Source organism: Telmatherina bonti (genome assembly GCF_933228915.1).
Source record: "Telmatherina bonti genome assembly, chromosome: 3".
NCBI lineage: Eukaryota > Metazoa > Chordata > Actinopteri > Atheriniformes > Telmatherinidae > Telmatherina > Telmatherina bonti.
The window spans coordinates 19917300-19944442 of record NC_136621.1 but is presented as its reverse complement, the minus strand read 5'-3'; the positions used below and the strand labels follow the sequence as shown (position 1 = coordinate 19944442).

The 27143-nt window shown below is 40.1% G+C and overlaps 1 protein-coding gene across 2 annotated transcripts in view; it reads left to right on the top strand.

The window, feature by feature from the left end:
• LOC306774623 (phospholipid-transporting ATPase ABCA1-like) overlaps positions 1-20924 on the top strand; it is a 35446-nt gene extending 14522 nt beyond the window's left edge. The window contains exons 8-49 of one of the 2 annotated variants that reach the window (XM_079264751.1): positions 28-117; positions 4476-4719; positions 4820-4959; positions 5045-5161; positions 6085-6279; positions 7849-8057; positions 8167-8343; positions 8427-8649; positions 8866-9087; positions 9256-9460; positions 9580-9693; positions 9805-9979; positions 10071-10202; positions 10296-10435; positions 10559-10696; positions 10867-11096; positions 11175-11247; positions 11363-11565; positions 11696-11747; positions 11909-12013; positions 12282-12430; positions 12529-12653; positions 13181-13279; positions 13383-13572; positions 13682-13776; positions 13870-13902; positions 14010-14115; positions 14332-14406; positions 14698-14867; positions 14970-15147; positions 15274-15389; positions 15492-15636; positions 15745-15868; positions 15989-16118; positions 16272-16455; positions 16571-16677; positions 16817-16958; positions 17164-17298; positions 17415-17518; positions 17663-17755; positions 18006-18249; positions 18349-20924. In XM_079264751.1, coding sequence (XP_079120877.1) covers positions 28-117; positions 4476-4719; positions 4820-4959; positions 5045-5161; positions 6085-6279; positions 7849-8057; positions 8167-8343; positions 8427-8649; positions 8866-9087; positions 9256-9460; positions 9580-9693; positions 9805-9979; positions 10071-10202; positions 10296-10435; positions 10559-10696; positions 10867-11096; positions 11175-11247; positions 11363-11565; positions 11696-11747; positions 11909-12013; positions 12282-12430; positions 12529-12653; positions 13181-13279; positions 13383-13572; positions 13682-13776; positions 13870-13902; positions 14010-14115; positions 14332-14406; positions 14698-14867; positions 14970-15147; positions 15274-15389; positions 15492-15636; positions 15745-15868; positions 15989-16118; positions 16272-16455; positions 16571-16677; positions 16817-16958; positions 17164-17298; positions 17415-17518; positions 17663-17755; positions 18006-18249; positions 18349-18492 — 6072 coding nt within the window. In that variant the 3' untranslated portion in view covers positions 18493-20924. Of the gene's footprint in view, positions 1-27; positions 118-4475; positions 4720-4819; positions 4960-5044; positions 5162-6084; positions 6280-7848; positions 8058-8166; positions 8344-8426; positions 8650-8865; positions 9088-9255; positions 9461-9579; positions 9694-9804; positions 9980-10070; positions 10203-10295; positions 10436-10558; positions 10697-10866; positions 11097-11174; positions 11248-11362; positions 11566-11695; positions 11748-11908; positions 12023-12281; positions 12431-12528; positions 12654-13180; positions 13280-13382; positions 13573-13681; positions 13777-13869; positions 13903-14009; positions 14116-14331; positions 14407-14697; positions 14868-14969; positions 15148-15273; positions 15390-15491; positions 15637-15744; positions 15869-15988; positions 16119-16271; positions 16456-16570; positions 16678-16816; positions 16959-17163; positions 17299-17414; positions 17519-17662; positions 17756-18005; positions 18250-18348 lie in introns of both variants that reach the window. The other variant, XM_079264750.1, reaches the window with a different exon arrangement.
• Positions 20925-27143: the final 6219 nt, after the last annotated feature.

The window sequence follows — 27143 nt, the reverse complement described above, 5'->3', positions numbered from 1 at the left end:
GAAAAGTCTGAAACTTTGATTTGACAGAAGGACGTGAGGTTGGATCCCAAAGTTGTCCAGGAGGTCTCAGCTGCAACTGATAATCTTTTGGAAAGACTGGGATCACTGGGTGTGGAGGTAGGTTAACCACACACACACACACACACACACACACACAAAAGGAAAACCACTTCAACACAATTTAGCAGGTAAAAACAGGATTGCTTAAGTATTTAACATCAAAGTTCAGTGGTCATGTTTGTGAATAAAATCGATCCTTACCAGGAATTAGAACTCAATGATATCACTGTATCTTTTGCACGCACGGGTCGAAGTTCAAACGTGGGCTCTGAAAGTTAGGGATCATATGCCGACAACATGAGCACATCTGTTAAGACACGAATTCTTAAGTTTTTTTTCAACATTCAAATTATGTATCGTTCCTTTGGTAAAAACTGGTTGTTCTAACAATGACAGGGTGTGCTGTAATTCTGTGCTGCTGTGTGTTCATTTATTTTGTCATATTTCTACATGTATCACATTAGTTCAGCAATACACACACACATACATACATACATATATATATATATATATATATATATGTAACGTGTATATATATATATATATATATATATATATATATAGGGCTAAGATAAGCAGATTGCTAAGGCTTTGTAGTTGGATGCATAATGGCTCAAACAACAACCAGGTGCACAGTCCTTAGTGTTTTGCAAACAAGCAAAAGTATAGAATCAAAACTGTGTGTATTCACACAAATGCCTGAGCTAAGCTAATGTAACTCAGTCTGAGAGGCTGGAATGCAGTGAGAAAGGAGAGAGGCAATAGTTGGTTGTGTGTGCTTGTTCAAAAACAACACAGCTCCCGTTCTCTCAGGCTCAAACTCTGCTGAGGTGGCAAAACATAAAGACCCAGCTGTGTGTGTGTGTGTGTGTGTGTGTGTGTGTGTGTGTGTGTGTGTGTGTGTGTGTGTGTGTGTGTGTGTGTGTGTGTGTGTGTGTGTGTTGAGTTTCCTGTCAAAGCAGCTGTTACTGTTCTGATGAAATGTTTTTCTCCCACTCAGAGAGGGGGTTGGGGTGGGGGGTCAGCTCAGAGGCTTATTACATTAATATCAAACCCATTTTTGCTGCATATAAATATTATATTAAATCAAAAGACACACACAAAGTCTGAATAAAAAAATCACTAACTAGCGTTGAATTGCTTATAGATTGTTTTTATTTATTTTTCAAAGTAAAGATCTGAAAACTTTTACTATTTCACCTGAACTTACTTTTTTCTTTCTTTATAAGTAGATTAATTGGTTTAGCTCCACAGGCTGGCAGTGCACAGATTTGGGCTTTAATAATGTGGGATCCTTTTCATTCTCAGCCTGTTAGCATTTATACCAAATCCTTCTCAACCTGAAAAGGAGGTCATGAGTTTCAATCCCTGACAAACCTGGCAAATAAACATTATTGGGAATAATACCATTTAAAAAAAATATTAATTATTAAGCTTACGTTTTTCCTTTTTTCTTTTTATTATTTTTTTACCTTGAGTTGATGATGAGTGTGTATTATTGCAGAGAAATTCTGATAGCAGAATGAAACTTTTATCCAAGATTTTGACATGAACTTATCAGAGATTTTAGTTCATGAACTCTGAAATGTAATATTAGAACCTCATTTACATGTCTATCATTCAAAGCTCAGGTTAATAAACATATAGCAAATACTGACACAGATGCTCATCAAAATAAAGTATGTTTGACAAAATTCTGTTTATACTTCATGATTATATTCTTGAGTCTGTTTCCTGCACTTCAACTGTTTAGGGCATTGTTTTATTGGTTTTACTTATTATAACAAACAAGCACAAACACTTGTAACCCTTGTTATTAAATCGTATTGAAATATTAAGGTCAGTCTGATAAACTCATGTTGAAAATCAATTTGATGTTGGCCTCTGAGCTGCTTTAGACTAAATACCTTCGAGTTTAAAAGGAAACTTGAACTATAGTAACCTCACACCAGCTCAGCAGTGAGGTTACTTTGGGGCAATCCTCTTCTCCTGCCTGTCTGTAAGTGTGTCACTGTGTGTGTGTGTGTGTGTGTGTGTGTGTGTGTGTGTGTAAAACTGCACAGACCTGCATATGTGCATGTGTGTGTATAACTCACCTAGTTACTCCAGTTAATATGGGTTTACTCAGTCTCACAAGCAAATAGTCACTAAGAGAGATCTACAAACAAAATTTTGGCTGGAAGTCACACACACACACACACACACACACACAAACACAGAACAGTCCAAAAATGTGGTAATAAAATGTATTTGAGAATTTGACACCAGTGAAATGTCAAGAGAAAGTTTTTTGCAGTCAGGAAATAAAGACACATTTGCACTCGATACATTAAGCACACGCTCACAGCCTCACATGCGAACCATCTTTTATAGTTTTATAGCAGACTTTTATAGTTCTACGCACAGAGAAGTTATCTTAGCCAGATCTTTGCACATGAAAGAGCAGGAGGGCATGTGACAGCTGATGTGGCTCAGCTGTAAGGTAACCAAAGAATACGGTGATCTCAGATGCAGTTGTGCTTTCAGTCTCACTTTCTCTTTGTTAACACTCATGTGGAATATTTGCATCGTACGCAAAGGGGAGAATAAGAATTGCTTTCTGTAAACTGGACAACAGTAGATGTTTATAAAAATGTTTTTTAAAAAAACAAACAAAGCACAGATGACTGAGAAAACAGTGTCCTTTGTTATGAAACAAGCAGGATCTGCTGGGTGTTTGTGAATCATCCTGTGTGTGTCCGTGTGTTTTTATGTCAACACTTTAATTGCACGGCTTCGCAAGATTTGCCCGATAGTAACCTTCCTTTGTTCTCGTTTCTTCTTCTGCTGTCAGAGCTCATTTCAGCTTCCTGCTTCACTTGCAACCTTTCACGCAGTTTTCTACTTTCTTTCCCTCTCTGGCCTCCTTACATTCCCACCTTAGTTTTAATAAGTATCCATTTGGTCTTTCTGACCTCCGCCCTTCTCCCACGTAATTAAAAGGTTATTTTAAGTCCAGATACCCTCCTCTTCTTCACCGTAAGAAAAGAATAGTCACCTCTTTTCTTTGCTTTGTTTGCAAGAATCATAATTATACCAGCCCAGTTACAAGTCCAGAAAATAACTCTGTTTATTCCACCAGTTTGGAAACATTAATGGGGAACTTGTGCAGACTTGTCCCTTGAACTAAAGTAACCTTAGAATAAATCAAAATGAATTTCCTACTGTGTGATGTAAGAAAGCATATGACTGCTCACAAAATATCGCAATACCTCCAGCTTTGCTGGAGGAAAGAGGAGCACAACAAGAACCAATATTGTTCTGTAATAGTGATGAACACAACTATGGACTTGTGCCAGCCTCAAACAAAGAAAACAATTCAAATTTAAGGTCTTGGTGGGCGTTAATAAGAAATCCTCAAACAAAGAGGGGAGTTGTTTGCAGTTTGGTTCTAACTGGCAGAATTATTCTTCCCTTTGAGAAAGCATTATTTTGCATGACATACAACCACAGTCCTCCATAGAAAATTGAATGTTTTGTTTAGTTAATAGCATAAAGGAAGAATTAATTTACAAATAGGCCTGTTTTTCTGACAAGTTGGAGATAACTAAACTCCTAAAGTCCTCCTAAGGATTCCTATTAGTAATTGAATAGTTCCAAGTTCCACATTGTGAAGTAAAACCGTAAACACATAACATTGTTGTTACATTTTATATAAAACACTGCACCTACGTGCATATGTAACATGTTGCATGTTATCTCCCCTCCGCCCTCAGACGCACGCACTTAGAGAGGGAAACGATAGGACTGTGCACAGCAGTTAAATTTATCTTTTTCTGGCAGACAGTTAAGTGCTAAGTGCCTCCACCCCAGAAAGCAGTGCTTTACTTCCATGTATAGAATACCACCCATTGTGTTGATGTTATATCTTCATACACGTGGCGTCACACGCTTGTGTGAGGCTATAACTTTTGTTGTAGCAGACATATAACTTTTTTCCCATGACATAATGTGATATTAAAGATTCTATAATAGTAGTTTTTGGTGCCTATGGTGAGTCTTGGATCAGATAAGATGGACTCCCCTGTAAGCATGGTATTAAATAGTACAGAGTATCCTCTTTCTGAGTCTGGTCGCTGATGACATTTTGTGTTTCTATCACAAAGTTCTCCTCTTCCTTTGGTTCCTAAAAACCACCTCAAAGTATCAAATGATTTAGAAACATATGGGCTGTTTAACTACCTGAATATTTTATTGTTTAATCGTAAAAACAGTATTTAATATCCAAAATGTTCTTCTTATAACACATAAAAATCCACTTCTTTAAAATAAAAAACAGTGATGTATTTTTTGTGTGCCTGAGTCCCAATCAAAGAATTCTGCCCTCGCTGTCTGTTTCCTTCACCGTGATAAAGATTTTATGTGTCTCTCAACAGCTTGCCAGCATGAAGAGTTGGACGGATATGCGAAAGGAGATCCTGTACCTAACTGCAAATGCCTCAGGGTCTCCAAATCAGATGTACCAGGCTGTGTCACGTATCGTCTGTGGGCACCCAGAGGGAGGTGGACTCAAAATTAAGTCTCTCAACTGGTATGAAGATAACAACTATAAAGCCTTATTTGGAAACCATGGCAATGACAGTGAGAGTGAACCTATCTCCACCTACGACAACTCTTCCAGTGAGTGTTCAGGTTTTGTTAATGTTACCCTTTTAAAGGAATCGAAATATGTTTCTCTTGACTCTCATTCACTCAAAATGGCTTTGTGTTTATTTTCTAGCTCCATATTGTAATAACATGATAAGGAAACTGGAGTCCAGCCCCATTTCCAGGATGATCTGGAGGGCTCTGAAACCTCTTCTCATGGGGAAGATCTTGTACACCCCAGACACTCCAGCAACTCAGAGGATCATCCACGAGGTACAAAAGGCCCCTCACAACACAAAACCATCATTAAAATGATGTTCAAAGCAAATGTGAGAACATGCGTTCTTGTATCTTCCAGGTCAATAAAACCTTCCAGGAACTGGGTGTCCTGAGGGACCTTGGGGGAATGTGGGAGGAGATAAGGCCCAAATTATGGAATTTCATGGAGAATAGCGAGGAGATGGACCTGGTTAGGGTGAGTAGGTGAACTGCGGTTATTTCACAAGACATGACAGAGCTGTGCTCCAAGTATTCTTCCTGTTTACATGGGGAGGTTTACATGAAAGCCGTAATTATGTATATATCTGATCTGACCCTGATGTGTTTCCACAAGCTGATGAAAGTACTTGGAACTGATGAAAAAGACTACAAGGGCTAATAAAAGTTGCATTTGTGCTATCTCAGCTAAACAGAGCAGAGATGAAGCAGAAAGATAATTAAGCTCGGTTGAAAGCAACCGTGGACATAATTATTCGTGTGTATTTTATGCAGTGGGGATTCTGCAGCTAACTAAAAACATGCAGCAAAACTAAGGCCTGCAATCGTTTTAGAAATAGTAGACATGCAGCAGGGTGCATAGAAAAAAATGGCTTTGCAGCACAAGATTAGAACTGATGACTGTTTTTGAAGACATGTAGCTCATGACATGGCTGTTGTTGACATGTGTTCCCAGTTTTAACCACAACTTCTCTTTTGCTTTTGCAACCTAAACAAATCACCATCTCCACCTAGTGGTGAAAGATGATGTTGTAAAATGACTTCACATTAAAGAAATACGGACCTTTTGGGCAAATGTTTCTGTTTTTCTGTTGTAAAAAGCATGGATCATCTTGGAATTAATGAAATGTCAAATATGCAGTAAAAGTTACATTAAATTTGAGAAGTCTTAAAAAAAGAATCTCAGATAAATGAAACTAGGTCAAAAGTTACATAAAGGGGTACACAGAGAAAATCACACTTAAGTTCACAACTCAAACAAGCCTAATAATTATTGTGTGATTATTCCAGACTTCTAGAGACTGATGAGTATTTTCATCATCTTAAGCCTCTTTCATGTGGAATAGTCATTTTTCTGTAATAAAAAAACTGAAAGGCCTCTGTTTTCCATTATAATTGTAGACGCTGCTCCAAAATAACGCCAGCGCTGCATTCCTGAATGCCCAGCTTAGTGAAACTGAGTGGCGTGTGGCAGACGTGGCGAACTTCCTGTCAAAGGCCTCTGAGGACCAGCGACCCGCAGGGTCAGCAACCACCTGGAGAGACATCTTCAATGAAACCGACCAGGCCATACAGACTATTTCACACTTCATGGAGGTTAGTGAGTTTCTTTGCTTGGCAGAACAAGGCAAAAATAAAGGCAACACAAAGTGATAGAGATCAAGTGAAGTGCCTGTAATTCTTTATTTCTAGAAAGAGAAAATAAAAAGAGATGTAGGGCATGTAAACATCTTCTCACATGCCCGACTGTCTGCAAACACAGGAGCATGAAATCACTGTAATGTGGAGCATGTTTTCAGGGACATGCCAATAACGTTGTAATCACGTGGATTTCCATTTGCTTATAAAATATAGTCTAATGGGGAAATAGGTTAAACGCTGATTGCCTATTGAGGTCACTATCTTATACAATCTTTACAAATTTTCCAGCAATTAAATGCAATTTGAGCTGCTTCAGATATCTGCATGGCTAATAAAACCTTAAAATTAAATGTTCAATATATTTTCATGCAATTAAAAAAATCGTTACCATGTCAACGTTGTGACAGATTCTTTTCTTTGATTCTAATGTTTTCCATCTAATGTGATAAAGTCCAACTTCAGCTACAAACTGCTTATATCTGCAACAAAGAATTTGGACATAACTCTTTTTCAGTCTTTTCAGTCAATTAAAAGGAATTTGAAGTCACTTATTGATCTATTTTGCGTAAACATTGAACTGAGTTAAACTTTTTTACTGATGTTTTACACTCCGGACAGCTGACCCACTGACTCTTTCACCCTTCCAGTCAAGTTAATCATATAATGTACTTTAACCCTTTACGGGGCAAATGACTATTTATGATAACTTCTTTTTCTTTAATATTCAGCATGAAACTATTTTTTTTTGTTAATGTAACAACATGGAGGTGTTGGTACATACCAGAAGGACAGTTTTAGGTTAAAATGTCTCATTTCAAGGTATTTCATTGACTGCCCTATCAAGTGTTAACCTGGTATTTCTTGCACTAAAAATGTGTCGAGGCTCGAGGACAAGCTAAGTGTCAATGCTACAAAGTTCCAGCATTAGAAGTGTATGGTATATTTTTGCAACGTAATCTATACTTTCTGAGCTCTGTTACTTATGATTCATAACAAGAGGATGTGGTAAAAGTCAGCTTTTACTGGCGAAACATGTGACAGCCTAATCTGTAGGAGGTCTCAACAAATTAGATAAACAATTCCAGAGTGGTTACTCAGTGTCCTTCCAAGACTGAGTTTGTTCAACAGGGTGAGAGTTCTTGGTCATTCTGTGTCTGAATAATATTTAAGAGAAACAGTGTTATTGTTTGAGCTGGATTTTTAAGTCTCTTTTGCAACAGTTAATACATTTTTGCTTAATAGTCAACTTTTAAGGATCCCTCCTTTAAAATTTAGGCCTTGCATTCGATAAAAGCTTTAAAAGAGTTACAAATACACTGAAGTAACTACTTGAGCACTGTTGGTATATCAAAAAGTCTTACTTTCAACTCCTGCAGTATTTATTGTATTCTGTTCCACTTTACATGTACATTTTCAATTTTCTCTTCAACTTGGAGACATCTGAAAACTGTTCATCTGAAAGCATATTTTCTTCCTGTTAGATTTAGATCAAAACTTGACCTTAACCCACTCCCTCTTCTTCAGTGTGTGAATCTAGACAAGCTGGAGCCAGTTGCTAATGAAGAACGTTTGGTTAACAAGTCCATGAGTCTCCTGGATCACCAGAAGTTCTGGGCCGGTATAGTGTTTCCTGACATTGCTCACACCAACAGCACCGACCTGCCGCCTAATGTCAACTATAAAATCCGCATGGATATCGATAATGTGGAAAGGACCAACAAAATTAAAGACGGGTAAGTAGCTGAGACAGCCAGGGTTTATTTTATTTACTTGGACATGCTAAGTTGACTTCTTTGATTTTAATTTTTCAATTGTCATGGTGGTTTGTTTGCTGGTTTACAGATATTGGGATCCTGGTCCCAGGGCAGACCCCTTTGAGGATCTTCGGTATGTCTGGGGCGGATTTTCTTACCTGCAGGATGTCATCGAGCAGGGAATCATCAGAGCTGTCACTGGCACCAAGGAAAAAACAGGCATTTACATTCAGCAGATGCCCTACCCCTGCTACGTAGATGATATGTAAGCGAATACCGTGCAACAACATCTAGATTTCTCCAGGCGATGTAGTGGACTGACAAACTCTCAATGCCTTTCTTTCACAGTTTCCTGAGAGTGATGAGTCGGTCAATGCCTCTGTTCATGACTTTGGCGTGGATGTACTCCGTTGCTATCATCATCAAGGGCGTGGTGTACGAGAAGGAGGCACGCCTGAAGGAGACCATGAGAATCATGGGACTGAACAACGGCATCCTGTGGCTGAGCTGGTTCATCAGCAGTTTAATCCCACTGCTGATCAGCGCTGGCTTGTTGGTGATGTTATTGAAGGTTGGTGTGATCAGAGACATGTGGGGGTCCATGTGTTTACCAAGTCTGTCATCATGTAGGAATGTCATCACGTTGTAGAGAACAATAAAACATGCAGACTCCAGTCATTGCTGATAGTTATATTCATCATTTAACCTAATCGGAAGTTTGTTTCGTCCATCGTGTCTAGAAATTGAATTTAACTGTGTAAAATTTCTTTGCTTGACTCCTTTTCAGATGGGCAACTTGCTGCCTTACAGTGACCCAGGTGTTGTGTTCCTTTTCCTGGGATCCTTTGGCGTTGTGACCATCATGCAGTGTTTTCTCATCAGCACCCTGTTTTCTCGTGCCAACCTGGCTGCAGCATGCGGTGGCATCATATACTTCACCCTCTACCTGCCCTACGTTCTGTGTGTTGCTTGGCAAGACTACATCGGCTTTGGAACAAAAATTGTCGTGGTATGTTGAAAAATTTGATAGCATACATATAAATGCACACATCAATACCTTTGAAATGAAAGTATTACAAAAATGATCCTAAATTATTGATCCAGTAGTCAAAAGCAACATTACTGCACGATCGCGAGCTCTTTGTACTAAAACGTGGCTCTCTGGTTGTTCTGTCAGAGTCTGCTGAGTCCAGTGGCTTTTGGCTTTGGATGTGAGTACTTTGCTCTGTTTGAAGAGCAAGGTGTGGGAATCCAGTGGTCAAACTTGCTGGCGAGCCCTCTGGAGGAGGACAGCTACAACCTGACCACCTCGATCAGCCTCATGTTGTTCGACGCTGTGTTGTACGGAATCATGACCTGGTATATTGAAGCAGTTTTTCCTGGTAAGTTTTACTAAAAGCCAATGATGGGAAAATGTTTGCTTACATTTGTGATTTCATGTTGTAGATAAATAGTGCATTAGCATGGAGAGTTATTTTACAAGCAACTAATTCTATTACAGGTCAGTATGGCATCCCCAGGCCTTGGTATTTCCCCTTCACTAAGACATATTGGTGTGGAGAGAAAGAAAATAAAAACCTCTCGACACCTCTCTCAAAGAAGGGCAATGCTGACGGTAAAAATCTCTTTCATTAATAATACCGCATCAATCGTTTTTGCTGTAATAAATTCAGATGATGTGTGTCATTACCTATTCATAAAAGGCCTTTGCTGTTTGTATGTTCAGCTGTGTGCATCGAGGAGGAGCCCAGCCACATTGACCCTGGTGTTTACATTGAAAACCTGGTGAAGGTCTACAGCCACGGAAACAAGGTGGCGGTGGACGGACTGTCCCTGAGATTCTACGAAGGACAGATCACCTCTTTCCTTGGCCACAACGGAGCTGGCAAGACCACAACTATGTACGATAATATGCTCATTTTCCACAGTTTTTATACAGACAACAAGCCAAACAGAAATGTAACAATCACCACGTTGTGTCGTCCTGCCCAGGTCAATCCTGACGGGGTTGTTTCCACCCACCTCTGGCACTGCCTACATCCTTGGCAAGGACATTTGCTCTGAACTCAGCACCATTCGACAGAATCTGGGCGTCTGTCCGCAACACAACGTGCTTTTCAGCATGTATGTATGGAACAAAGGCACCAAGAAGTGTCTGCATACTTTTACTTTGTTGTGATTCATGTTTGTGTAATTTGTCGGTTTCTCTTACGACAGGTTGACAGTGGAGGAGCACATCTGGTTCTACGCTCGCCTGAAGGGGCTTCCAGAGGAGAAGGTGAAAGCAGAAATGGAACAGATTGTGAATGATGTCGGGCTGCCACACAAACGTCAGTCCCACACAAGCACCCTGTCAGGTCAGCTTCGTGTTTTCACTTCCAGTAATCTAACAAATTACTTTGAGCATAAAAGATTTTACACATATGGTCGCTCTGCATTTGAAGTGGATAGATTTTTATTTAGTAATTGTTTTCTTAAAGGTGGGATGCAGAGGAAGCTGTCAGTGGCTCTGGCTTTTGTTGGAGGGTCAAAGGTTGTGATTCTCGATGAACCCACTGCTGGGGTTGATCCTTATGCACGAAGAGGCATCTGGGACCTCCTGCTTAAATACCGACAAGGTAAATAAAACTCATATTTACCTCTCGGGTATACTTTAGTATTTCATTTTTGTCATCATTTGACACACCAGTAGTTTGAAGTCAGATATAGGAAAGTAGGCCAAATGATTCTGCAGTGAATAAGGAGATAATGTGGCAAATTGAGTGTAATTGTTTCCCTCCTCTATCAGGCCGCACCATCATTCTGTCCACTCATCATATGGATGAAGCGGACATCCTTGGTGATCGAATTGCCATCATTTCCCATGGGAAGCTGTGCTGCGTGGGCTCCTCACTCTTCCTGAAGACCCACCTGGGCACAGGCTATTACCTGACTCTGGTCAAACGAGACTATGACTTGACTTTACAGTCCTGCAGGAATTCTGCAAGCACAGTTTCCTACAGCAAGAAAACAGAGAAGGTATGTAAACAGAAGCTATAAGAATGGTCTCATATTTTTTTCTGTACAGTTTTATTGAATTTTTTTTCTTTTATTCAGGAGGATAGCGTATCAGTAAGCAGTTCTGATGCCGGCCTGGGCAGTGAACCAGAAAGTGAAACCACTACGATCGGTAAGAACTGGCATATCACACAACCGTTCTCCAGACTTTTCTTCAATACAAAGACACATCAGTCAGGTAAAAATATCCAACATCTTTAACATTTTCTACTCATCCTTTCCTACAGATGTCTCGCTCATCTCCAATGTGATTTTCAAGCACGTCCCAGAAGCCCGCCTTGTGGAGGATCTCGGCCACGAACTCACTTATGTCTTGCCCTACCAGTCTGCCAAAGACGGAGCCTTTGTGGAGCTCTTCCATGAGCTTGATGACCGACTCACAGACTTGGGAATATCAAGTTATGGAATATCTGATACCACCCTGGAAGAGGTGAACATGATCATAAACAGAATGACTTGGATATTCACTGTTTTGCTTTTATCCTGCTGATCTGAAGCAACTAAGCATCTAGTCTAATAGAAGTCATTATTTTAATCTTGTCTGTTTTTTTATAATTCAGATTTTCCTGAAAGTAGCTGAAGACAGTGGAGTGGATTCTGTTGAACTTTCAGGTGAGAGTTTTGACACTTTGTATGCAGTAATGACTCACAAAGGGTCATAAAATATTTTCAATACTGTTACTTCATTTGTTGGTATGTAAAATAATAATACATGATGAAAAAATAAATAAATTCCACCTAAAAGTAACATGCTGACTGTCTTGTGGCGGCAGATGGAGTCGTACCAACCAGAACTCGACGACATCATGCATTTGGAGACCACCAGAGCTGCCTAAAGCCCTTCACTGAGGATGACTTTGACTTCAACGACTCTGAAGGTGATCCAGGTAGAACTGCACTACCCAGCTTGCAGTCCAATGATAGCAACGGTCCTGTTGCTGTCATTCTTAGTAGCTTCAAGTTTCTATGTGTTTACTATTAGAAAATTATCTGAAACATCAAATTTAAAGCTAGTAAACCCAAAGCTTAATTTGTAACTAATTCAGAAACTGCTGTTAATGGCTTCCTGTTGATTATAGCTTTTTGCATTTTAAGACACTAGCTCATCACGTTGAAAATCGGCTAATTTCATATTGTCACATCCAGAATCTCGTGAGACTGACTGGCTCAGCGGAACGGATGGCAAAGGCTCATACCAGGTCAAAGGCTGGAGTCTGAAGAGGCAGCAGTTTGTTGCACTGCTCTGGAAACGTTTCTTGTATGCGCGGCGCTCCAGAAAAGGCTTCTTTGCTCAGGTGTGCTGAAGCTTATTCTATATGTATGACCTGTATATGAAGTTCTTTTCACTGCAGGAGGGTTTCTAACTTATTATTTCTGTTGTGATGTTTTTCAGATTGTTCTTCCGGCTGTGTTTGTGTGCATTGCCCTCGTGTTCAGCCTGATTGTTCCTCCATTTGGAAAGTACCCTAGTCTGGCTCTGCATCCCAGCATGTACGGAGAACAATTTAGCTTCATCAGGTAATATTTTCTTTTATTTTGCCAAGAAAATTAGCACTTTTGTATACATCTTCCTCATTCCTGTACAAAAAGAGGCCTTTTCTAGCCTCCTAATGCCGCTTTAGGTAACTCGCTGTCAAAGCTGTTCTTAACCTCAAGCTAACCTGATGTAGACTCTTCCCTTCTCCTGCCTGGGGGAAAAAAGTGAACAAGCATATATTTTTAATAAAAGCGTGGGGTTTTGTTTATAAAGTTCACAGTGCATTAAAAATGTAAAGGATTACATAACTGTGGCAAGGTTTGCATGTTGCCTGAGTGTTTTAAATTTTGCTCTGCAGTGAGAAAAAATGTGATGTAATGTGCACAGCTGTTATTTTATCCGCTGTGAAGAAACAGAAGGCTCCAAAGAGTGCTCCGACTTAAATGAATGAACAGGCTTTCAGAAAGATCAATACTGAAGTAATTATAGATAGCAATTTGTTTGAATTGAATTTCCCATCCAGACAGTGCATTAAACTAAAGGCAATGTACTTTCTGCGTCTTTGTAGTAATGACATACCTGAAGACCCTCACACTAACAAACTACTGGGAGCTCTGATAGAAAAACCGGGCTTTGGCACGCGCTGCATGAAAGGAGAGCCTATACCGTAAGTGTTTAGAGGAAACGTTAACATCCCAAAAGGTAGATCAGGTAGCTATATATCTATAATTGAATTTGGAAATGTAAATGCTTTTCTTTGTGCGCTCCAGGGACACTCCCTGTACGGCTGTTGAGGGGGAGTGGTCAGTCCCGGAAGTCTCTCAGAGTGTGAGGGACATGTTTGTCAAAGGAAACTGGACCATGGAGAATCCTTCTCCCCTGTGTGAGTGCAGCTGCAAAGGACGCAAGAGAATGCTGCCAGAGTGTCCCGCCGGGGCGGGTGGACTTCCACCACCACAGGTTTGTGACTCCAAGATTAATTTTAACCTAAATGCATTGACAACATCGATTTATCAAGCATACGTTCAGCTGAACAAGCGTTGACTGTTTTGGCTGTTTTTGTATCCAGATGAAGATCAGTGACAAAGATACGCTGCAGAATCTGACCGGCAGAAACGTGTCTGACTATCTGGTGAAAACTTACGCTCAGATCATTGGCAAGAGGTAACAATCATATGACATAATATTTTTGGTGTGACTTCTTTTCATTCACTGCAGAATTAAGAATTAAAATTTCATATTTTCCTCTCTTTACAGTCTGAAGAACAAGATTTGGGTCAATGAGTTTAGGTAAATTTTAGATATGCAGATTGATTTTTTTTATTTCCTCAAAAATATACATTTGAGTACTCTGATTTGGCTTTCACTAATATTAAAACAACATTACTCTGTTACAGATATGGTGGATTCTCATTGGGAGCCAGGGGTTCTCAAGTTCTGACCCAGAAAGATGACATTGATGAGGCAATTGCTCAACTGAGGAGACGCTTCCATCTTGAAAGAGTAAGAAACTTTGTTATGATTTTTTACCACTCTATAATTTGCTCTTTTGCAAAAGGAAGCTGACGATGTTTGTTTGAATCATTCAGCTTAGAAACACACACACACACACTTTGCATGTCTATGGTGTGTGATTACAGCTACAGTAAATGTAGACTTCTGAGGAGAGTTAGCTTACCCCTGTACTAAAGAGGACTTTCTTCCACTCTCATCCTCCAGGGGACTGCAGCTGATCGTTTCTTCCACAGTCTCTCCAGTTTTATCCAGGGATTGGACACCAAGAATAACGTCAAGGTTAGCATGCACTTACACAGACATGGTCAACAGGACTTGTCTCTACCCAGCCAGCCATAGTCTAAATCCACTTATTCCAATAGAGATTTCTTTTTCACTAATTAAATGTACAGATCATGTGCAACAAGCAGTATAAATGCTGAAACTGCATTAAATTCTAAAAGTCTGAGTGCTTTTCAACTAAAATAACTTCTCAGCTCAACTTCGGCCACAGGGTTAGGTCTATCTTGCCCTGCTTGTCCTCCAATGTTACATCAAGCAAAACCTCACGTCTGCTTCTCTTGCCTCCAGATCTGGTTTAACAACAAGGGCTGGCACAGCATCGGTTCGTTTCTTAATGTGATGAACAATGGCATCCTGCGTGCAAGTCTACCTGCTGGAAAAGACCCTGCAAAGTTTGGTATCACTGCCTACAATCACCCTCTGAACCTCACCAAGGAGCAGCTGTCACAGGTTGCCCTGTAAGTACTGCGGTGACCGTGGAAGGTTATTCAGAATTTAAAGTATCATGGTTTTCGTGTCTCACTGTGGTTGTTTTCTTTTCAATGTCCACTTATTTCCAGGATGACAACATCTGTGGATGTGTTGGTGTCTATTTGCGTGATCTTCGCCATGTCCTTCGTCCCTGCCAGCTTTGTGGTTTTCCTCATCCAGGAGAGGGTGAACAAGGCCAAGCACATGCAGTTCATCAGTGGAGTGCAACCTTTCCTCTACTGGCTCGCAAACTTTGTCTGGGATATGGTAAGATAACATATAACACATAACTTTTTCTTAAACAAAAAGAAAATCCTTGTAATATTCTTGTTGACAAAAGTGAATGAATAAAACTTGCTAACAATTCTTTCTCCTTTCCTCCCTGTTTTGTAGTGCAACTACATCGTTCCAGCAACATTGGTGATCATAATATTTGTGTGTTTCCAACAAGACGCCTACGTGTCCTCCACCAATCTGCCTGTGCTGGCCTTGTTGCTGCTTCTCTATGGGTAATTTAGAAAAAAAAGTTAATGTTTTTTGTTCTTCTTGTGTTTATTTATGATCTCTACAGAAAATCTATGAATCTAAAATCATGTCTGGACTTTTTCCAGATGGTCAATCACACCTCTGATGTATCCAGCTTCCTTCTTCTTCAAGATCCCCAGCACTGCCTATGTGGTGCTAACCAGCGTCAACATACTAATTGGAATAAATGGCAGCGTATCCACCTTCGTTCTGGAGTTGTTTGGAAGCAATGTAAGCCATTATTAGAAGCAGTAGATATTGCTTCTGGTTAACTTGTTTTGGTAAGTTAGGAAATCTTTGATATAAGCTCCTTTAATGTTGGATTTATTGTTCTTTCAGGAGATTGGTGGTATTAATGACATTCTGAAGAATGTGTTCCTCATCTTCCCTCACTTCTGCTTGGGTAGAGGATTAATTGATATGGTTAAGAATCAGGCCATGGCTGATGCTCTGGAGAGGTTTGGTAAGTGGAGGAAGCATTTATTATCACCTGTTAAAAGATTTGGGCTGAATAGTTTTTTTGTCTTTTTCAAATTAAAAAAAAAAACAAAACTTAAAATTGCTGCAAATGTTGTGTTTTTAGGTGAAAACCGGTTCCGCTCTCCCCTGGCCTGGGATATGGTGGGAAAGAATCTGTTTGCAATGGCTGTGGAGGGTGTTGTCTTCTTCTGCATTACTGTCCTCATCCAGTATCGCTTCTGCATCAAGGCCAGGTTGGTGAAACGTGATTTTCTTTTCTTTTTTTTCAGCTATTAATTTATCTCATTATCACGTCACAGCCGTTTTAAGCGCTCATATTTCAGTTTCCATTTGTGAAACTTCCTGTAAATCCTGAAATTTGACTTCTTCCGACTCTCACCCTCCAGATCATCCACCAGCCATCTGAAACCTATTGGTGAGGAAGATGAGGATGTGGCCAGAGAGCGGCAGAGGATCATGAGCGGTGGGGGGCAGACAGACATCCTGGAGCTCAGACAGCTCACAAAAATTTACAAACGGAAACAGAAACCGGCAGTAGACAGGCTATGTGTTGGCATCCCTCCTGGAGAGGTACCTTTTCTAATGATCACACCTGCCAACTTTACAAAACACAATAACATAAACATGGAGATACGAACAAGGATGAGCAAGATTTAATTACATGTATTCTCTTGTTATCCTGTAGTGCTTTGGTTTACTGGGGGTGAATGGAGCAGGGAAGACCAGCACCTTCAAAATGCTAACCGGAGACTCTGTTGTCACCAGCGGCGAGGCCTACTTGGCTGGCAAGAGGTGAGAAACAAAAGAACAAGTCACTAACTGAATCACTAAAGATTCAAATTGACCACATTACGCAGAAGGCTCTGTTTTGTTAACCATTAATTCTGTAAAACTGTTAAACTAATGTTTATGTGCTGTTTCTCTATTCTAGCGTGACCACAGAGATAGATGAGGTGCATCAGAACATGGGCTACTGTCCTCAGTTTGATGCCATCAACGACCTGTTGACAGGCAGAGAACATCTCGAGTTCTACGCCATCCTGAGAGGCGTCCCTGAGAAGGAAGTTTGTGAGGTCAGTGGGTACATTTATACTGGTCTTTTACATATGAATTGGTCTCTTGGTATCCAGCAGAACCAAAGAAAACATAAATACAAAAATTTTGTTTTAAAGATTAAGAAAAAGAAGAAAATCACATTACATGCCAAAGAAATGTCTCTTCTGTGAACACGTTTCTGAAGGAAAAAGTCTGACACCTGTGAAACTCTTCCTCCACTAGGTGGCAGAATGGGGTATACGCAAACTGGGTTTAGTCAAATATGTGGACAAAGCTGCAGGGAGTTACAGCGGTGGAAACATGAGGAAACTGTCAACTGCCATCGCTCTCATTGGAGGACCGCCAGTTGTTTTCCTGGTGAGTGAGAATTTTTTTTTTTATGAGTTTCATTAAGCATGACAGAAGAGGAACTGGCTGGTCTGTTGAACTGGGTTTTCTAGCAGCTGCTGATTGTCCATCATTACTGTTAACAGGATGAACCAACAACAGGCATGGACCCAAAGGCTCGCCGTGCCCTCTGGAATGCCATATTAAGCATCATCAAGGAGGGAAGATCTGTAGTCCTGACCTCCCACAGGTTAGACAGGACAGTATTAATATATCCCTGTAGAATCATATGATTTGTTTTTTTTTAACAGCAAACTTAAACATCTAATATTATTGTTTGTAATTTCTTCTTTTACATCACTATGAATAATTTTCTCTTCATGTGCTTTTGCAGCATGGAGGAGTGTGAAGCACTGTGCACCAGAATGGCCATCATGGTCAACGGCAGGTTCCGCTGTCTGGGCAGTGTGCAGCACCTCAAAAACAGGTGGGAACACACTAAACAAACATGTCACAACTCACAAACTTGGACCTCTATCTCTGTCTTGTTAAATGTTCTGTGGTAAATTCATAAAGTATTGTGTTAAACTCTGATGGTCTAACTAATACGGAGTGTTCATATTTGTACTCAAATAAATTCATGCACCGCAAGTATACAGCATTAAACAATCTTAAGTGTAATTTGAAAACTATACATGTGAATGATTTTTGTGTGTGTGTGTGTGTTTCCTTATCAGGTTTGGTAATGGCTACACCATTATCCTGCGAGTGGCAGGGCCAGATCCAGACCTTCGACCGGTGATGGAGTTCATCGAACGTGAGCTGCCGGGCAGCACTCTGAAGGAGAAGCATCGCAACATGCTGCAGTACCAGCTTCCCTCATCCCTCACCTCCCTCGCCCGCATCTTCTCCCTCCTCTCTAAGAACAAGGAGGCACTCAGCATAGAAGACTATTCTGTGTCTCAGACCACTTTAGACCAAGTAAGTAAGCCCACCGAATGCTCTGATAGTAACTATACTGGGACACTAATTAAAGCAAAACTTACCTGTTTTTTTCCCTTTTCTTTTCCTTCCAAACAGGTATTTGTAAATTTTGCCAAAGACCAAAGTGATGAGGACCATTTGAAAGACGTCCATCTGAGCAAGCGGGACGCTGTTGTGGTGGACCTTTCCCAATTAAACACTTTCCTCATGGACAACAAATCCAGGGAGAGCTGTGTCTAATTCTGCAACACTCATCCGTGGGAAATGTTTTGCTTCTCCCCAATTTCCCTCCCACCACTTAGAAATATGGACCACAAACCTGTGGGAAGAAATGAACAAAGTTTAATGTTTGTTTTTTTCTCCAAATTTTAGTCTTTTTTTAATTGTTTTCATTTCTCAGTGATCCTGCACCTCAGCGCACAGCCTCTTTCAAAGGCAAAGACTGCAGGTATCATAACACACACGGAAATGAAACAAACTCAATGCAAATCAATGCAAGAAACATATATATATATATATATATATATAAATATATTTAAGACAAGACAATATTTCTGTGAGGTTTGGAGCCCGGAGCTTCTCCTTCACGAGGCGGACTGGAAGAAGGAAGACACTTGAAGTGAGGACATCATTTTATTTCTGTGTTTGACTGGAAAGTCTGGCAACACACTTGCAACACGTAAGGAGATGATCAAAGGAGATATCATGAACGAAGCATCCCCATTCCTCAAAGTAGTAAGCAGTAGTCCGTGCGACTGTATATACTACTCTGTAGAGTTCATGATGTGAAAAGTTTTTGTGAAAAGTTTTTTGGATCATTCACTGCCAGCTGTTGAAAGATTGACAGACTGCTTTTTTTTATTCAGGGTTAAACGTTTCTCGATTTTTCTTTGTTACCAAGCTCAGTTTTTTTATATATATAAATATATTACAAAGATGTTGGTTAAAAAAATGTAATCCAGTTTCAGTCACAAATGTGCAATCTTCAACTTCTTCATTTTTACTAATTTCATGCTAGATAAGTCTAACTTGTATAGTTCTGTCCTTGTTTTTGGTGTAACAGTTCAGACTGCTAACAAAGCTTTCTTCTTTCTTTTTTTTTTTAAAACTTGTTGTACTTGATGTCCTTAACATTGACCAGCACAGTGCCTATACTGTTGGAGAGACAAATTTGAACACTCCATTTGAAACAACAATGTTTGTAGGCTGCCAAGGAATGTATTAGACTGGTACCAATTATGCATCAAAGCACACAGCGTTTTTTTTTCTTCTTCTTCTCGTGTGTCATGGAAAAAAAAAGACTTGTTTTATATTTTGTACTTCACAGTCAAAGTAAAAAAAAAAAAAAGAAGTGGATCTTTGATGTCTGTTTGAGATGTGCAGTCTGCTGTATTGGCCTATTTTCACTTATTCTGCCCTCTTTTAATGGAACTGATGAGATCCACAGAAGCAGATTTAAGATTCATCAAGATTTAAGGCTTGTTTTTGAAAGTAACTTGGAAATATACTGTATACAGCATGCTTTCTATTGGGCCGCACACTCTGGACTATCAGCACTTGTGTGCAACCCGATGCATGCAAATAGATACAGCTGAAAGTGTGCATAGAACTGAACACTGCCTCGCTGCTCATGGAGTTGTAAAGAAAAAAAAAGAGATCAATCATAACATGGTTTTGCCCATAAGTCAGTCTGAGTGCACGATGGGAGCACTTCAGGCCTGAACCAGTACCAGTGTGGATATTATGTACAGTACCAACATTGTGATGTCAGCTGTTGAGTGAACTAACAGTATCTGTGCCAAATGGAGCTGAACGTGTATCTTACATCAACCAGCATAACCTTGAGGCAGATTTTCATGTAAAAATTGTACTTTGAGTCATCCATCAACTAAGTTCTAAATGCTCTTGTCATTTTTCAGCTGCTCATGATGAAAAACCACAAACTTTGAACAGATGTGTTGTTTCATAGTCCCAAATTGTCTTCTTGAGATGTTGCCAAACAGTAATCTTTTCCTTCTACATAGGTGAACTGCCAGACTGAAGACAGCTGTTAAGACTGACAAATTTCCATTTTCTAACAGCTACTGAATATTAGGACCACCTTAAATGCAATAGTGCTTGTAATGCTTTATAATCCAACAGAGAAATTCACATCCAGGGTTTAAATTGGCAACCAATCATCTTTACAGGTGCTCTGTCTTGAACAAATCTTGGAAAGGGGGTTTCCATTTCTCTGAGATCTACTAACTTCTACCAACTAAGGATCTGATCCTTGTCCCTTAAAACATTCTCTTTTTTTCTCGTTTTTTAAAAAAAAAATTAAAAAAATTACAAATGAAAGATTTTGAGCACTTTATGGGCTTAGCAGCCTTTTGTTTCCAATGTGTTAAAGATGTGCAAATGAACATGAAAACAAATCTCTGCACTGGAACCGAGACACCATTGAGATAAAACAGAACAGTATACAATTTGTTTCGAACTTGAAATGGAGCGCAGAGGCTTCATGTGAAGTGATGAAAAGCAGAGACAGTAGAAATGCAAGACAATTCTGAGGTGGTCATTTTTCTCTCCTCTTGCTCAATATTATTTGTTTATATTTTTAAGTATTATAGCTGTTTGTGTCTGTTACTCACTGTGCATAGTGACTCTTTACATTAATAAAATTCATACATTTTGGGAAAAAAAAAGACTCGGTTGGATTATTTTAGAAGTGTGTAATAGATTACAATGTTGGCTTGTCACATGGAAATTATCAGCAGCTGATAAAATAAAAGGCATGCTCACTGTATGTTCAGGTAGTTTGTGCTGATAACTGCGTTTCTAGAAGAGGCGTGTCAGTTTCCATCTGCTCAGTTCTCACACATACACTCCCACATGTAAACAATTAAATTACCTGGGAAAACAACAGGCATACTATCTGTCATTGTGAGTTGTTCATTCACCAACATCATGACTGGGAGAGTTGTTTTTCTCGGACTCCTGCTCATCTGCGTCGTTACTGGTAAAAAGAAAACAGTGTACTGATTGAAATATCTTTGAGGTGTGATGGTCTGAGTTTGTTTTGGATAAAATGTCAATTTGACTAATTATTTTTAGAATGAAACTTACCTTTATCTACCTTTGTTGACAGTGATTACCACAACATTTGATTGGCTGTCAAAACTTTTTATTCTTATTCTTACGATAATTGAAGTTCAAATAATATTTTATCTAATTATTATAAAACATCAGTTTTACTTTTATCATCATTGTCATGAATACAAAGTTATAACTATGGTTGTTTGCTATTCTGGTACTTTTTTATTGTACCTTGTTGTTTCTGTCTGCATTTTATGCCTTTATAATTACATACAAACTATGTAAACAAGCTATACACACAATGTTACTTGTTCATATCCACGCATCACTCTGCTACATTGTTCATGTTGGTTTGACCTCGTTTGTCCATGTACAATCTTATCTTGGTTTCCTACTTGTATAATGTTTTTGCATTACATAAACAGCATATAAACATCTAAAGATAGGATGCCTATCATGGATATTCTGCAATTTAACATGTGTTAATGCGCTACTTTAATCAGTTATGGTTGGTATTCTTATCTCAGCCTGTTTTAATATAATTTACTGAGCATAGTTTGGAAAAACTGCAATAATTAGTGAGCATGAACACGTTGCTAATCTTGAATGTAAGCTGAAATTTACATTTCTTAAGAGGCATCTGCTTGTTTTCAAGATGGAGCAGACATGTCGGAACTCTTCAGACAGGTGACATTTTTTTAATATATTTGATTAGTGTGTGCGTGTGTGTGTTATGGTGTGTGCATGTGAAGGGTAGCAAAGAGTTTCTCTTGTTGATGAAACTTGAAACTGTTGACGAAGTGTGGCATCACATTATAGCAGAATTACATTTGGCAAATTATAAGTTGCACATTCCTTGCAGCCCTCTTGTCCTGACGGTGAGGAAATTGTGGCATGCCCTCTGAATTATGATCCTGTCTGTGGCAGTGATGGAAACACCTATGCCAACATGTGTACCCTTTGTGTTGAGAGACAGTAAGTACACACAGCTGCTCAACATGGGTGGCGTTCACACTTTAGTTTATTTTAGGTTTTTGCAGTGAATAAAGTGCTCAAATTTCCCCCAGTGCTGCAGTTGTTTTAAGACTAACTTGGTTCAAATGACTTTTTTCAGTAAAACCACGCGCTTAAAAAATTAATGCTCACAAAGACTAGGTAAAATGATCCCTTTCCTTGCTCTCTGGAATCTTTAATACAAATGACATCCATTGCTTTTATTGCTCTATCTCCAGCCTTCTTTACACTCCTTACAGGAGATATTCTGGGAAAGTGAGCAAATAGGACTGATTTATCAGAAAAATGTCTTTCCTCCTTGTTTGCCTGATTAACATAAAGCTGCACAAAAACCCAGCTGACAGTGACTCACATCCATGTTATGTCATCATTCTCTCCTCAGATCAACCAAAATGGACATTTTGATTTTTAAGAAAGGAAGTTGCAACCAGCACATCTGAAGATGTCATTACCAACACGATCAAGCCAAAAAGTATTCTATAAGAATGATTTAAACTTTCAAAGTTTTTGTCATTTTGTCTATGAATAATAAATTCTAATCATCACTGTGTTTGTGGTATTTTTTTTTCTTTAGTTGTAGATTCATGGGTTGCGTGAGCAGAGATTACTTACGCAGTGGGACTTACGGTTAAAGTGACTTCACATTAACAATATTCGTTAAATTTCAACAATTTATGTTTTAATTTTCAACATGTCACTGGAGGTGAAAGTTTTAACCAAGAAGATTTCTACAGACATGCCCAATGAGGGAATAAGAATTGAGCAAGGAGCTAAAATCTGAACCTTTACTAATGCATATAAAATAACTGAAATTGAATTACTCAAGAATAAATTCCTTTATAAATTCCTCAAAAGAAATCATTCTATTTCAAATGTTAAATCTAAGTGAGAGAGGGAGGCAAAGATAACACTAACAGATCAAGTCTGGATGAATATGTAAAACATAACCAGTTTAGGCCAGTGATGATCACTTTCATGGAAAAACACCATGACAGAAATAATTCTGAAAGAAGACCAGAGTCTGGACACTGATGTAATTTTGTAAATGCTCATCACTTCCATATATTTGTTTTATAATTTGACCTCATGTCGAGAACCACTTCATAGCTTTGGAGTGATCTTTTTGTAATTTACCAACTGGCTTAAATAGACATGTTCATTTATTTAAACATATGTTTGGCAAACAATAAAGACTATTAGACACTGCTCAACAAACAGTTACAGACAGAAGGAAACCAAGTAACTGTTTTAAGTGCTTTGTATGGGATCTACTTCATAAGAGTCTGTTTCAATACATTTTTATTACTACACAATAGAATATGGGTATTGTATTGTCACAGTTCATGATTAGTCATATTTGATATGTGATTAACGTAACAAACTATAAATAATTCAGACGAGACATTGAGCGAAGCCTGTTAGTATGAAGTGTTTCCATGTCTTCCCAGGGACTGCTGATCTGATGTTGTCACCCTTAACATGAAACTTTTGTAAGTTGTCTGCAGTACCTGTAGAACCTATATTGCTGTTTGTAAAGTAAGATATGCATTTACAAAAAGCAGTGTGGATTATGTTTATGTGGTAGAGTGGTAAGGCCTTAACAAATATAACTGGACAACAAAAGGTAAAATGAGAAAGTTAACTTTTATTTAATACTAATGCCAGACAACACCACCTGGGGCACAGGGCTCCAGGAAATAAATGCAGGGTCGCTCCTGTTGAAATAAGAGACGTGGGAGGGAGTTTAAACGATTTAATACAAAAATTTAAAAGCTAAAATTAACAGCGTATAAAACCCACTGTTAAGACCTATTTAAAAGCAAATAACTATATAAACCAAAGCAACCAGGCCAGCTGGGACCACCAGTGGAGGGCAGCCTACAGGGAAGGAGTGTCCCGGTGTGTTGCCACCTCTTACCTTATAAATACAATCACACTTCACTGCAAACTAACTGTGGAGCCCTCCTATGCCCAGTGCATCAAACAAACCAAACCAAACGTGAGGGTCCCCAACCACGGGTGCCTAGCCCCATCCACCAAATGGTTCTCAGCTGCCTAAAGGAAACAAACAAAAGAAAAATCAACTTACAAAACTAAAGCAAAAGAAACAAACAGAACTCATTAAAAGAGACTACAATAAAATTATGCCAAATCAAAACAGCAGCAGGTGGATCTATAAAAACAGAAAACACAATTAGTAAAACTACAAAATTAGTTTTTTTTTCCCCATTTCAAGTTCCTGTTTCTACTCACCACCCTGAGTAAAACCAAGCCAGGAGGAAGAGCACAGAGGGCAGCCAGTCACCACCACCAACACAGAATCAGCCAGCAGAGAAGAAAATCAGCAGGTGTCTTATAGGTACCTGCTGATTAGCAGGGAGGGGCCAACCTGAGCCACATGACACCCATGTGTGCTCACCACCACAATCTACCCCACCGATTTGAATCGGCACCCCGACGATTACTGCCATGGTCTAAAAATCAAAGAAACAGACCCTGATACCTGGGAATCAGCAGCCCCTATTGCCCTACTCCTTGCTGTCTGAGGCAGGTTATGAGGATTTGTATGTCTCCCGGCCGTTGAACGAGTGGACCTTCTCAGGGGGGGCTGTCCATCTGATGAGGGAATGGCTGTATCTGCAAGTTCTACAGAATAGGCTGCCCTTGCTTGTGATGAGGGGAGCTGAGGCGGTGAACTGCGTTGAACCTCTGCAGTTGGACCAGGGATCACACCAAACCATTCACCATCCACCGTAGATTCTCCCAAAGAATCAGGTTCTTCTGACTGCAATTCTTCACTCACATGACAATCAGCAGAAGTCAGTTTACACTTTAGCAGTGAGCGGTGAATGTGTTTTACCTTAGTAGGGTTGTCAAGAGGTGCAATGGTGTACACTGATCCTTCTGTTGCTGGGGCTCGCAACACCTTATATTCCACAGGGCTCCAGACATCTCTGATTTTATGGCGACCTCTGAACTGGACATCCTTCATGTAGACCAGCTGACCTTCCTGCAATGGAGAACTTCGTACCTTTTTATCATAGTGCTCCTTGCGCAGCTGGGCCTTAGCTTCCAGATGTTGTGTGACCCCCCTCAAAGGCGTGGTATAGTCTTGTCTGATGTTCCACTATCCACTCGTGTACAGTGCCAGCACTTGGTTCTGTTACTTGACCCAGAAGAAAATCCACTGGCAGCTGGGGGTCTGCACCAAACATCAGGAAGAATGGAGACTCTCCTGTAGACTGATGTGCAGTGGTGTTGTATGAGAAGGTAAGTGATGAGAGATAGCATGACCAATCCCTCTACTTGGTAACAGGCAGTGTGCGGAGAAGATTATGCAGTGTCCTATTAAACCGCTCACACTGGCCATTACCAGCAGGATGATATGGGGTAGTCCGACTTTTCTCTATCCCATAGATCTGGCAAAGCTGTTGAATGAGGCGGCTCTCAAAATTTCGCCCCTGATCAGAATGGATACGACTTGGCACCCCAAACTTACAAAACCAGTCATTTACCAGCACCTTGGCAACAGTCACTGCTGTCTGGTCATGAGTTGGGATGGCTTGGGTAAACTTAGAAAAGACATCCGTCATAATCAACACATTTTCCATCCCATTCCTTGCAGGCTCCAATATGGTAAAGTCAATGGCAAGGATTTGATTTGGGCGGGATGCAAGCAAATGACCCATATATGCATGTGCAACTGGTTGAGTGTCTTTAGCCACCTGGCAGCGTTCACATTTCTGGCACCACTGCTTGATGTCTTGATGCATTCCCGGCCAGTAGCAACGCCGCCGGACCAAGTCAGTGGTTCGCTCTACACCCTGATGTCCATGTTCATCATGTAACTGATGCAGTACCTGGCTCTGTAGTGATGTAGGCAGTACCAGCTGTAGGCGCTCTTGTCCCTCCGGGTCACACACTCGACGATAAAGCACGCCATCTTGCACCACAATTCGATCCCACTGTCGAATAAGGACTAAAACATTCTTGGTGACCTGCCGACGTTCTGCTGCATCAGGACCTCGCTTCCTTGACCAGAACTCCAGGAATGTATTGATAGTGGGGTCAGCCTCCTGTAATGCACACAAATCTGACTGGGTATGACAAGGAAAGGCAGAGATGACAGCTTGAGTGGCCCCACAGTTCTGATTAAAATTAGCTGTCCGTTTTACAGTGTCTGGGACCTGAATACCAGAGGTTACAATCTCCGATGTACTTGCAGGTGCAGGGTGTTGCCTGGAGAGAGCGTCAGCATTCTTGTTGTTTCGACCAGGCTTATACTTTATGATGAAATCGAATGTTGCCAGCTGCGCAGTCCACCGCTGTTCAGTTGCACCTAGCTTTGCAGTGGAGAGGTGACTGAAGGGATTGTTATCTGTGTAAACCACACATTTTTGACCCATCAAATAATCCCGGAACTTCTCAGTCATAGCCCACTTAAGGGCCAGAAATTCCAACTTCATGGAACTGTAGTTATTCATATTGCGTTCTGTGGGCCTCAGGCCACGACTAGCGTAGGCTACTGGTCTGATTTTGCCATCCTGTTCTTGGGAGAGAACAGCACCAAGTCCATTATAGCTGGCATCCACCTCTAGAATAAAGGGCAAGGAAAAGTCTGCATAAGCCAGGACAGGAGCGGACACTAACCTCCTTTTAAGGTCTTCAAAGCTGCGCTCATGTTCCTCTGTCCATGCTGCAGATAGGGGACTTCCTGCAGGCTTTCGAGACTTTGTTCCAGTTTGCCCAGCTACTAGACGATGCAAGGGGGCTGCCAACTTGGCAAATCCTTCAATGAA